Consider the following 14,245-nt stretch of genomic DNA (forward strand, 5'->3'; position numbering starts at 1 on the left):
CTAATCTCATAAACTAACTCAAGCTAACATATTAATTAGTGATGATAATAGCTTAATACATTGCTGCTTTCAGGGAAATGTGCAAAACAAGGGGAGATTTATAGAAATATAATACTGTATTCCAAGAGCAGGGAGTTTCCCAGTTATGGTCACTCACCAACTAAATTTAAAACTAAAATAATAAACACAGAAACAAACATCAAAGGTTATAACAAAAATAAACCAGCTTACATTTAACTTAAGTTTGAGAAAGAGAGAAGATGAAAATATACTATCTGACATCTGTATATATCTGCACATGTATTTAGTGTTCTTCCATAACATGTATATGTATATATATTTTACTTTGTTTAATATTTAAAAACAATGATATAAGTTCATATTATTCCTATTTTATAGATGAGAAAGTTTAGTCTCAAAGAGGTTATGATACTAACTATCAAATGGCAGAGCAGGGACTCTATAAACAATCCTAAATCCAAGTCAAGTGTTTTTCCACTATGCACAGCTCCTACAAATGTCCATAATACCTCATTTTAAACTAAATTTAAAAAACATGAAAGTATATAAACACAATGATAAAACTACACTTTAATTCCACATATGCCAGGTTTAAAAAGGAAATGGGGAGTAAGATGGGGAGGGAGAGTGACAAGCCAGGCAAGAGGAAAAAGTAGGAGATTATTGAGCAGAAAATGTCAAGGTTAGAGAAACAGATAAGAGAGGGAAGGAAAGAAAAAAACAGGTGTTTCTGAAAGGAAGGCTGAGTTGAAGTCTGGGCCCTGAGAGGCCCTCAGTCAGTGTAGTTTCTAGTCAACACACTTGACTTCACCGTCCAGAGCAGTCTTGCCCTGCATTCCTCCTCCTCTGCTCCAGTCGGCCAAAATCTTCCCCTATCTAAGCCATCCAGAGAGCTGTGGGCTAGTATTTCCACAGATCCCCAGAGCCCTGACCTTATCTTGGTCTAATCACTGTAATGAGTTTCTTTTAACTTCCTTGGTGACAAAACACAAAGCAATTTACTTCAGAAATCTCCATTCTCTTCTATCTTTGAGAATTAATGGAGATCCAAGCACTTACCTGAGAGTATCAAAAGCCTGATAGTAGTAACAAAACAGCAAACAAATCAAAACCAAGACTTCCATCATTGAAATGTGCCTTACATATATATATTTCATTGAAAAACCACTGATAATAAAATGCTTACACATATTCACCACTTATGTTTCTAGGTGTTGTTTTATTTATTATTTAGGCAATTAGGTATAATTGCTTTCAAAATGAGATAAATATCCTATATTAGTAGCATTTAACAAACTTCTTAAATCATTGGTATAAATATTTCAATTAAAGAAACAGGTCTGGAGAAAATAAGTTTGAATCTCAGCTTAGGCTCTTAGTAACTGAGCGACTTAGGGGAAATTACTTAATATCTTTGAACTTTAGGGTCTTTACCTGTAAAACAAGACTAATAATATAGTACCAATCATATATAGGTTGCTTTAAGAATTAAATGAGATGAGTGCTTGGAAACTGTACAACATGCAGTAAGCACTCAAAAAATGTTATCTATTATTATTATTATTATTGACCAGTAAGTTTCTTACTTAGCTGCATAAAACTTAATTCCAGTATACCTTTTGCTTTTTTAAAAAAACGATTAAGATGATTTTAGAACTTTCAGGGGAAAATGGGATTTTAAATAATATATAAATAGTAATAATAAAAAATGACAGTCAAATATTGGTATGTATATAAAAATTGAAAAGCAGAATTGTCATCCTTTTGCAGATAGGTTACCTCAAAGTCTATCAGCTGTAGGTCGGCTATCAGTGTCACCAGCAGCCCACTATTGTAGAGTTCTTGTGCTAGCTGAGCCACAGCTTCTGTTGGGGGTTCCTTGTCACTTGTCCCACACAGAATTTCCTTCATTGCTTGCAGTGATTTCGACACTTCTTCTGAAGCCTAGTGACCAAAAATTATGCTAATAGTTGAGTAATTAAAAATTTCAGGTTATAAACAAACAAACAGAAACCACTTATTGAGCCCTGCTTATTTATGATTAAAGAACTGTGTAGTTACAAACAAAAACCATTCAGTAGGCACTGCGTTTTTTATTTCAGAAAATGTTACTAAAGTTAATTTATAAAAGAGAGATCTTCAGTATTTCTACTTAGTTAGAATAATTGAAATGATCTTCCTTTATTTAAAAAAATTTTTTTTAAATTAAAAAAATGTTTTTACTTTTTGGCTGCACTGTGCAGCACGTGGGATCTTAGTTCCCTGACCAGGGATCGAACCCACACCCCCTGCAGTGGAAGTGTGCAGTCTTAACCACTGGACTGCCAGGGAAGCCCCCATGAATTTCCTTAAATCATACTCATACTGAACTTTACTAGTAATTAATTATAAATTTAATTTATAAATTAAATTCAGTCCATTTTGAAAACTTATCAGTAGCTAGTAGTCTTTATTTAAATCATTTGTTAATGTTTTTCAACAAATCCCTATTATTCTGGTTTTTTAATGGAGTAGGTACAAAATCATACATTGTCAAAACCCATAACCTTTGTCAATCCACTGATCCCTCACACATAACCATTATCTTTTTGTTATCTATGAAACTTAAAAAAAAGAAGCAAAAGATCTCACTACATTTTTTAAAATGTCCTCATATTTTATATGTTTTTATTAAAAACATATAATTTTGCTTTTATTAATTCTTAAAAAAAGTTTTATAATTAATTAATTTTATTTTAGGCTGTGTTGGCTCTTTGTTGCTGTGCGCGGGCTTTTCTCTAGTTGCGGTGAGCGGGGGCTATTCTTCGCTGTGGTGCACGGGATTCTCATTGTGGTAGCTTCTCTTTTTGCGGAGCACGGGCTCCAGGCGCGCAGGCTTCAGTAGTTGTGGCTCTCGGGCTCTAGAGTGCAGGCTCAGTAGTTGTGGCGCACGGGCTCAGTTGCTCTGAGGCATGTGGGATCTTCCCAGACCAGGGCTCGAACCCATGTCCCCTGCATTGGCAGGCAGATTCTTAGCCACTGTGCCACCAGGGAAGCCCTCATTGCATTTTAAAGAATAATAGGAGAATACATAGAGGTAGAAAGTACATTAGTGAGTATTAGGGCCTGGGTAAGGGACAAGGAGGTGCTGAAAATGTTCTGAAATTAGATAGTGGTGATGGTCACACAACCTTGTGAATAAACTAATAACCACTGAATTGTACACTTTAAAATGGTGGATTATATGGTATCTTAATTACACTCAATAGAAAATTTTTTTTAAAACAGGTGAAGATAAATAAATAAATAAATAAATAAATAAATAAAGCAAGGGCTTCCCTGGTGGCACAGTGGTTGAGAGTCCGCCTGCCGATGCAGGGGATGCGGGTTCGTGCCCTGGTCCGGGAAGATCCCACATGCTGCGGAGCGGCTGGGCCCCTGAGCCATGGCCGCTGGGCCTGTGCGTCTGGAGCCTGTGCTCTGCAAGGGGAGAGGCCGCGGCAGTGAGGCCCGTGTACCGCAAAATAAATAAATAAAGCAAGCAAGCAAGCATGGGATACCAAAAAAAAAAAAAAAACAGGTGAAGAAAAAAAACAGGCCAATTAGTTAACAATTTGCTGACTGTTTTTAAAGAAATATAGTTTTATTACTTTCAAGTATTGTATTCTAATCATTATAATTGAAGAAGGAAATGAGGAGAGTAAGGCAAAATAATAAAAGTAACTCATAGTAGCATGACACTACTTAAAAAATTAATTTCCAGATACATTTTATGATATTGCTAAAGCAATCCTTAATTTATTAAAGGTTGGAAGTTCCTTAAATTGTGACATATATCCACAGAAGATTACTTTAAACATATATAGAGTTAAGAATACTTATAAAGCAAACACCAGTGTGACCATAAGAGAGGTCAAGAAATAGAACATTTTTAGCATCCCAGAAGTCACTTGAATGCCGCCTTTTCAGCCAGAAGTAAATCCTTTTATGTTTTTGATGACAATCATTTATTTACTTTTCTTTATAGTTTTCTCACCTATGTTTGTATCCCAAAACAACATAGTTTAGTTCTGCTGATTTGGAATAGTACCTGTACCCTCTTATGATTTGCTTCTTTCACTCAACACTATATTTGGGAGGTTCATCCTTGCCGCCGCACGTAGCAGCAGTTCTTTAACATTCATTGCTCTGTAGTATTCCATCAATGGCTGGACCACAACTTCTCACTTCTACTGTTGATGGACATCAGGGTTGTTTCCACTGAGGGGTTACTATGAACAACAATGCTATGAACATTCTTGACATGCATCCTGGTGCATATTTGCAAGAACATCTCTAGAGTTTATACTAGGAGGGGAACTGCAGGGTCTTAGAACATGTATATCTTCATATTTAACAGATAATATACTAAACTCATTTCCAAACACCAATTTATACTTTATCACTCATAGTGAATGAAAGTTCTTATTGCTCTCCACACTTGTCAACATTTAATACCATCAGACATTTTTCATTTTTGACAAGATAGTAGGAATGTAATACGAATTTACTGTTGTTCTAATTGGACTTTTCCTGATCACTAATGAAAATTAGTGTCTTTTTATGTCTTTTCCTTTTTCCTCTCTTTTGTTATTTAGATTCACTCTTATATGAAGGTCATTTCTTCATTCTATTGAGCCAATATTTTGCTCAATATTACAAAGTACATTAGAAATAAAAATATATTTCTACATTCCTTACAAGATGTAGGATAAAAAATATATTTCTACATCATTACAAGAATACAATATTGTATCATTCACTGGGACAGAAAGATACCATTAACTCAAGGGTATTTATTTTACAGATATCTTGAATCTTGCCATAAACTAGTCCCTTTAGAGACAAATTATATATGTAGGATTCAATGTCCCTTTGAAGGAATAACTGAATTACTAAAAACCCCTTCCTCTGAGGAAGCCTTTCTTGGTAGGACTTTAAAACAATGTTAAAATGAGGCTGCACTGGGAATTCCCTGGCAGTCCAGTGGTTAGGACTCTGCATTTCCACTGCAGGGGGCGTGGGTTCGATCCCTAGTCAGAGAACTAAGATCCCACATGCTGCGTGGTGTGCCAAAAAAAAAAAAAAAAAAGAGGCTGCACTGTAGTAGAAACTATCAGTTGATCTTTAAATATAAACATTTTACCCTCCATGTCAGTATAATATTATATACCAGTATAACCCCTTAGATTTTTTTTTCATTCTGAGTTTTTTTCCTTCCAGTTTTATTAAAATATAATTGACATACAGCACTGTATAAATTTCAGGTGTACAGCATAATGATTCGACTTACATACATCATGAAATGATTATCACAATAAGTTTAGTGAACATCCATCATTGCATATAGATACAAAATTAAAGAAACAGAGAAGAAAAGAATATATTTTTCCTTGTGATGAGAACTCAGGATTTATTCTCTTAATAACTTCCATACATAACATACAGCAGTGTTACTTACATTTATCATGTTGTACCTTACACCTCTAGTACCTACTTATTGTACACTTGGAAGTTTGTATCTTTTGACTGTCTACATCCAGTTCCCTCTCCGCAGTACCCCTGCCTCTGGTAACCACAAATCTGATCTCTTTTTGTTTTAAAAGTATAATTGAACTACAACACTGTTAGTTTCTGTTTTACAACACAGTGATTCAACATTTCTATACATTTCAAAATGATCACCACAGGACTTCCCTGGTGTCCAGCGGTTAAGACTCTGAGCTCTGAATGCAGAGGACCCGGGTTCGATCCCTGGTCAGGGAACTGGATCCCGCATGCCGCAACTAAGAGCCTGCATGCTGCAACTAAAAGATCCCGCACACCGCAGCGAAGATCCCGTGCGCCGCAACTAAGACCTGGCGCAGCCAAATAAATAAATAAATATTTTAAATATATATATAAAAAAACCCAAAATGATCACCACAATAAGTCTAGTTACGATATGTCACCATACAAAGGTATTACATAGTTATTAACTATATTCTCTACACTGTACCTTTCATACCCAACTGGAAGTTTGTACCTCAATCTCCCTCAGCAATTTCTTCCCCCTCCAACGCCAACCCACCTCCCCTCTGGCAACCACCTGTTTGTTCTCTGTATCTATAACTCTGTTTCTGCTTTATATTTGTTCGTTTGTTTTGTTTTGTTTTTTAGATTCCACATATAAGTGAAATCACACAGTATTTGCCTTTCTCTGACTTATTTCTCTTAGCATAATGGACCTCTAGGTCCATCCATGCTGCTGCAAATGGCAAGATATCATTCTTTTTTATGACTGAAATGGATTGGTGGTTGCCAGAGGTGGAGGGTGGGGTGTCACCCCTTAGTTTAAGTCTAGAGGGATCCAAGGTTGGTCAGAGGCTCTAGAAAGTGAACGAAGAGTTCAAGACAACAGACTCAACAATTATCAGTTGCATAAAACCTGGAATCAATTTAAACGTACTTACGTAAGACCCTACGAGTGCATCACAGACCATGTTTAGGATTCTTCATTAAGCTTTTACATTAGCTTTTTTGGTCTATTCATATATTTTAATAAAAATGTTATTATTTTACCTCATACCTTATCTGTCTTTCTGTCTTGCTTTTCCAAAACGGCCATGTTGTCTTTCAGAATTTTCACAATTTCTGCTGGATTTTTGTGCGATTTACTAAACAAAGGCATTTTTTTCATCTATAGAAATCTCTTCTTCCAATGTGGAATGCTAAAAACAAACAAATAAACAAAAATTATAATTATAATTCTTAACATGATTAAATTGTTATACCACAATGTCTTATAAGTTTTCAATAACCAATTCAGTAACATGAAACATTAAAATCAGTCAAACTAAAACAAGTTTCATTGGGACTTCCCTGGTGGTCCAGCAGTTAAGACTCTGTGCTCCCAATGCAGGGGGCCCAGGTTCGATTCCTGGTCAGGGAACTAGATCCCACATGCTGCAACTAAAGGTCCCCCATGCCACAACTAAAGATCCCACATATCAACTAAAGAATCTGCATGCTGCAACTAAAGATCCTGCGTACGGCAACTAAGACCCAGCGAAGCCAAATAAATAAATACATAAATATTTAAAAAAAAACAAGTTTCACCAAGTTTTGTGCCAAATTTAAATTAATATAAAATATTTTAAGAAAGATATTTTTAAAAGTTTACCTAAAAGTTTTTACTCAAAGTTTAAAATCTTTCCTAAAATAGAAATTCAAGATTTATGCAAGAATGGGAAAAGGAGTATTTTTAGAGAATAACCTGATATTTAAAACTAGATATTTTGACTAAAGAGAGTGATAATGATGATGGTGATAATAATAATCATAGATAAAATAAAACATGTAAAACAAAAGTGGGATTAGCATCCACATACTTTGGTAAAGCAATGTTTAAAAACATGTCACTCTACAGCAATCACAAAATTACAATGTAAAATTGTTTAGAATCTGTTTTTTATTTACTCTTCAAACATTCAGCTGGCATACTCATTGATGAAATGAGGACTACCATGATGGGGGGTGAGGTGGGAGGGGAACAGGAAAATCAGTTCTTCTTTTTGAGAACATCTATTTACATAGAGCAGAGGAAGCCAAATATAGCTGTCATTGCCCTATTTACACTAAAAATGTGTTATTTTTTTTAGAAAAAAATCTAAAATTAAAGGCTCCAGTTAGTAGAGGCATATTCATTTACTTTACATTTATTAGCAAAAATATTTCAAACATTACAGAAATATGATGTGATAAATCAAAGGCTCCCATTAACCAGTCATCCAGAGGCAACAACTATTATCAGTTTTGATACATATTCCTCCTGAATTTTTTCTATGTATATAAAAATATATTTTTTAAAACCAAAATAGAATAAATACTAAATATAGTATTTTTCAACTTTTCCCCACTTTTTATATCTTGAATATCATTCTATGAGTATATATTTAGATGCACTACAACATTTTTATAGCAATGTCCATTATACAGACATATTATGTAATTACTTCCAGTATTTGGTAATTTCTTATTAAATTATTATATAATTTATTTTACCAATACCTTTATTGATAGACTTTTGGGTTAATTCCATTTTTCCTCATATTTTTCTTATTAACAATGATGCAATTAATCAATAAAGAATATTACACACAAATGTACACAGCAGTCGATAGCAATACTCTAAACAGTTATTCCTCTGGTATATCCTTGGCTATGGTTCTAAATATTTACTTCATCTCCCTAGACTCCTACTTCCCAAATCTGGTTCCCTAGGACTTCTGTCAAGTCTCTGAGTTACCTTATACGCTTTCAAAAACTTTCTTCAGTATTTGTTGTTTGTGATCAAGAATAATGCTAAGTGGCACTCAACATACCTGCTAAACAAACAGGAGGTACTTAAACCCCCAAATTGTTCTGAGTTGGTAATTCATCCGCTATGATTCCGAAGTTATCACCTTGTCTGCATGTCATTTGCTCTATCTGTAAAATGAGTGTTTTGTTTTTTAACTGTGAATTCACCTAGTCATATCATTTAACTCATATTTTTTTTCATCTCATTCACCAAGATATCAAGAAAAATTTTGCCAAATGTTTTGGGAAAGCCCAGATACATTATATTTATTTGTTAGTACCAGTTTAGTTACCTTATTTTATTTTTTAATACATCCCCATGACTCACTTATTTTGTAACCAGAAGTTTGTACCTTTTGACCCCCTTCACCCAATTCATCCACACCCCACCCTCCACCTCTGGCAACAACCAATTTGTTCTGTGTACTTATGAGCTTGGTTTTTGGTGTTTTTAGATTCCATATATAAGTGAGATCATACGATATATGTCTTTTTCTGATTTATTTCACTTAGCTTAATGCCCTCAAAGGCCCATCCATGTTGCCACAAATGGCAAGATTTCATTCTTTTTATGGCTGAATAATATTCCATTATACACACACACACACACAAACACACACACACACACACACACACATAGAACATATGCTTTATCTGTTCATCCATTGATGAGCACTTAAGTTGTTTCCATATCTTGGCTATTGTAAATAATGATGCAGTAAACATGAGGGTGCATATTTCTTTATGAATTAGCATTTTCATGTTCCTCAGAGAAGTACCCAGAAGTGGAATTGCTATATCATATGGTAGTTCTATTTTTAATTTTTTGAGGAAATTTTATACTGCAAGGGGGATTCTTAAAGAAAGATAGAGCATCATATTTTGAATTAGATAGGCCAAATACAGCGAGCTCTAGCATATTCATCACTGGTCCACACCCATTCTAACTCCATCAAGGCCAAAGATAAAGTATGTAAGGTGGAGTCCTGAAAATGGTGCTTCCTTGGGATAAAGTGGTAATAGTAATAAATTCTATGTCAGAGTTTTTAGAACACACGTTATATTTCAACAACACAAGAAGCAGGAACAGGAGAAGATGCCATGCTAAGTCCAACAGACTGACACCAGGTGAATGCCTCCTGGGCACTGAAAGCTGTGGTGGGGTTGCACACATCAACCTGCCCTCCGGCGTTAATGCTGACAGCAGGCCATGCAGCACACAAATATCAGAGGACTGACATGGGCCCTATTGTACTTTTCCACTTTCCAAAGTAAGTGAACAGAATAAACAACAAATAAATAGTTTCTACTAAAAAAAAAAAAAATCACAAGCAAAGGGGAGAAATGCCCTGTGGACTTCGACGGGAAAGGTTACTTCCAAAATTAATTCTCTGTAGGAGATAGAAGAGATATAATTGGCAAAATAAAAATTAAAAAAAGGGAGAGAAGAACTTAGACAAAAAGAGAGTTGGTCAAGATAAAAGATCAAAAACACATAATATACACACATATACAGAAACACCCCAAAATGCAGCATGGCAATCCAAATCTGCATACAGCAGAAATGACCCCACAGAAAATTGATTGAGGACAACCAAAAGGTACACAATTAGTTAGTCTATATTTATTCATTCAGAAAATATTTACTGAGCACCTGTAAGGTGTGAGGCGTTGCACTAGTAAATGCAAAATAAGCTTCAGAGGGTGCACAATGTAGTGGGAGACACAGCCACACAAAGGGTTTTGCCAGAATGCCAGAAAAGGTTAAACAAACTTAAATGATGGAGAAAAGGTACTTGGTGTGTGTTCGTGTGTATGTGTGTATAGTATATATTATGGAAATATGGAGAAGATATAGTGTTCTATCTATAAAAACGGGTATTACAACAATGAAAAGAGGTGGAGGAAGACAACAAATGCAAAAGGAACTAAAAAATGGAGAGAAGCAACAAAGATAAAACAGCTTAAGCAGAAAAAAAGATCTAAATGTGGTCATTTACAGAATTTTTCTAGTTGAGATTAATGATGAGACCCCAAATTCAGTGCCTTGTGGCTTTTAGAAGAAACCAACATTCTTCTCTTAAAGCTCATTCCTACAAAATGACTGTTAACAACAAAAAGGATAAAAATTAAGTTGTCTTTGGACTTCCATAAAACTACATGTCATAAAACCATGGAGAGAATCTACAGAGTTCTGAAAGGGAAAGTCTATAACCTCACAATTAAGTCTCTAGCCAACATATTTATGTGTGAATAGACTGTGTACACCTACTAAAATTCTTACAAAAAGATGAGATGGAGTCAAACCCACAAGAGTTCAAGAAAATAAATGCTAAAAACCAGAAATAGTTCTTGAAAGGGAGCCTTGATAGTGCTGGCAGAACATTTGGGAGGGTGCAAATCTACAATGCATTCATGTGGGAATAAAAATAAATAAGGATTCAACTAAATAAGTTAAAAAGGAAACTGCCTAAAAAATCTCAAGAAAAGAATGATGGAAATAACAATAGAATTAGAAATAACTGAATCAGAAAAGTAAAAGAAAAAGAAAATCTCTGGTACTTTTTGGTGCCTGTTTTTTCTGGTGCTAGACCTGTCTGCTCTCCTTCCCACCCCACCCTACCAAAAGGGTGGGAACATGACCCAGGCGGGGCCAGAGTATTCCTTCCACTGCCCTGGCTACAGCAATTGGCTCACAAATGGATTGTGACACCATCAAGCTAATCAAAATGCTTCAACAGGACCTTTTCCCCTAGGTATTTTAATTTAATTTAGTTTAAATAAAATATTTAGGGCATCTAGAAGAAGAAATAGAGAACAATGTAACAAGTTCCTGTATATTTACCACCCAGCTTAAAAAATAAAACAACTAAAGCAACGCTGTTGGTACAATTTTCTGATCCCATTTCCCTCTGGCTCATACTGTACCTATTTATCATTACCCTTACCTATATATGCTTTCACACTTCTACTAATATTACAGACAATATGTGATATTGTTGTGTATGCTTTAAAGCGTTATAGAAATGGTATTACATGGCCAGTTTCTTTTTTTCTCCCTCAACACTGTGTTTATGAGATTTATTTGTGTTAATACACAAATCTCACGTTTATCTTACGTGCTGTATAGCATCCCACTGTATGACTATACCACAATTTATTTATCAGTTCTCCGAGTTCTAATTGTTTTCAATTGTTTATTATTACACGCATGATCATAGCACAGATTCTTTTGCCAGTCTACTTATACATTTGTATGAGAATTTCTCTAGGGCAGTGGTTTCAACTTTTTAAATAGTGACTTGTAGTAAGAAATGCATTTTATATTGTGATCCAGAGCAAAGGAATGTATAAATGATTGTATAATTGTTTCATGAAACAATACTTGCCCTCTGGATAGATTCCATTCTGTTCTATCTGTTCTATCCTACATTATTTTTTTTAAAAGTGCTGATCATTATCCATTAATTCACTACCTGCTAATTAGTATGCAAGATGTCATTACAGGGGGAAGCTAGATGAAGGGTATACAGGATCTCTCTGTATTGTTTCTTATAACTGCATGTGAATCTTTAGTTATCTCAAAATAAAAAGTTAAAAATAAAGAATCCATCACTATGGAAAATGGACAGTGATAATCCAACATAAGGATAATTACTGTTCCTGAAGTAGAAAACTAACAAATGAAAGATGTACTTAAAGATGTACAAGATGTGTCTATTTGTCTACTCAATCCTTCAGCAAGCCACCCTTTTAATTGTATACAGCCACAGAACTATTTCTGGAATGTGGCTCAGCTAATGTTAATGGTATTATCTGAATGAGATTTGTGATACATCTAAAATTTTTTCATCTTGATGTTTTTCTGTATTATCTATAATAGTGGGGAATAAACCCATGTAACTAAGAAAAGAACTGAATAGAAAAACCTATTTTGTTTTTGAATAGAAAAACTGAATATCATTAAAATGTCAATAATCCTAAAGTCCATAATTTGATACAATTCCAGTCACAAGTCCAAAAAAGTTTTTAGTAACTTAATTAAGCCAAGAATACCAAAAAAAACTCACAAGGATAACGAGTTTTAAAAAGGAAGATTTCTTACGAGGGAATGAAATTAAAAGTGCTATCAAGTGCTATAAGTGAAAGTGACACAAGAAAAACAGGCCAATGGAACAAAAGAGGCCAGATATAGATGTTACTATAAGTGATTTTCAAACTTCTGGATGTAAAATAATTTCTCTAATTTTAGAAGTGATGAAATAAATCTCAAAAAAAAAAAGACTGACAAATCAGTTAATATAAATGTTACAAATCTAATAACTTGTTTTGAATTTTTATGGATAAAATAATAAAAACATTGTAGGCAAACAACAAATAAGAGAATTCTGTGACATGAATATGAAAGACAGAGGGCTAATATCATTATAAAAGGAGATCTAAGACAAATAAGAAAATCATTAAGAAATAATGCATAGATATTAGAAAACCGCAAAGGAGGAAATACAGTTAAACACATAGTAAATGTTGGAAAAATGCAAACTTAAAGTGAAGGACTATTTTGCCCATCATATAACAAAGTTTTTTGTTGTTGTTTTGAGAAAATTCAATTCTATTGATGGTGAGATGCAACAGGCCCTCTCTTTTCTTACTGGTGGAAGTATAAATTGGACAATAATTTGGCAATATGGATCTAGAGCCTTTAAATATTCACAACCTCTGACTTTAGTAATTCTGCTTCTATCAATCTGTCCTAAGAAAATAAACTAATAAAGGTTATCTTTATAACTTTTTTTTCCACATTTTAACATCTCTAAAATGTGCATGTGTCTTACAATTGATGGGACCTTATACTAACTGGCAGGGGGTTTTTTTGTTTTTGTTTTTTTTCTTTCTTAGTGGTACAAGAGTATATGCCTTACAACCAATGGCTTCTTAGATTTGATGAAATATAGTATATGGCTATGAAAATGTTTACAAAGAATGTGAAATAAAATGTACATGTTAAAAAAACACCATCCCATAATATAGAGCATAACTACAACTATGTAAAAGCAAACAAAACCACAAATACACAAAACCTATGCATAGAAAAAATCATTTAAAAAAGTTAACAGTGATTGCCTCTGGGTAGTTGGCTTATAAATACTTAGTTTTCTTCTTCCTTCAAATTTTCTCTTTTGTCCCCAAACTTTGTTCAATAGATCATGCAAATGTTTTTACAATGGAAATACCTTCTCATAAATGATACTTTTAATGACTAACTAACCGTTTTTTGAAGTTCAAACTGTGGAATATCTGATCATCATGTCTTTTCAAAGCACTAGTCAAACAAATATGATTTCTGTTACTTTGGCTATGAAATTTCATTAAGAGTAGCACTTGGCTCAGATTCTGGAGAGAAAGCCAAAAAAAATTCTTCAGCTCTGCTCCCCGGGAACTCAGGCCCTGTAGATTTTTAGTAGACTTTGGCAGCTTGGCAGCATTCCCTTTCCTAAGGCACAGTAGAATATTTCATATTCCTAACTTATGTGTGAGCGCCTCTAAAGATGACCCAAAGTCAATCACTCAAATACCTCATCTGAACATGTTCAGTGACGTAAGTGGAGAGGAGTGTGTTTGAAGCAGGCCAGGGAAAGGGAAGCTAGGAGAAGAGGTCATTTGGGGCATTAAATACCCTCACTGTTATCCCTTAAAGTATTTTAAAGGGGAATAAATGTCTATCTGTAGGTGGCTAATGAGTATCTCTAGGCCTTTATGTCTAACCTCCAAATGTGCTGTTCAATAATAGTTTTCATTTCAAAGATTTTCCACGAAAGCTTAACGGAGTGGGAAATTTATCATTGAAGACAAGAGAAGTCTCAAG

General features: G+C 34.4%; 1 protein-coding gene across 3 annotated transcripts in view; it reads right to left on the reverse strand.

Moving 5' to 3' along the window:
* CAB39L (calcium binding protein 39 like) overlaps positions 1 to 14,245 on the reverse strand; it is a 98,408-nt gene that overhangs the window by 42,633 nt on the left and 41,530 nt on the right. For all 3 annotated transcript variants that reach the window (XM_029210540.1, XM_029210541.1, XM_029210539.1), the window contains 2 exons: positions 6,608 to 6,749; positions 1,801 to 1,965 (listed from right to left, as the gene is read on the reverse strand). In XM_029210540.1, the coding sequence (XP_029066373.1) occupies positions 1,801 to 1,965; positions 6,608 to 6,718 (276 nt within the window). In that variant the 5' untranslated portion in view covers positions 6,719 to 6,749. The remainder of the gene's footprint in view (positions 1 to 1,800; positions 1,966 to 6,607; positions 6,750 to 14,245) is intronic.

The sequence above is a fragment of the Monodon monoceros genome, unplaced genomic scaffold, assembly GCF_005190385.1.
Source record: "Monodon monoceros isolate NGI ecotype Baffin Bay Population unplaced genomic scaffold, NGI_Narwhal_1 Super_Scaffold_8, whole genome shotgun sequence".
In the NCBI taxonomy this organism is placed as follows: domain Eukaryota; kingdom Metazoa; phylum Chordata; class Mammalia; order Artiodactyla; family Monodontidae; genus Monodon; species Monodon monoceros.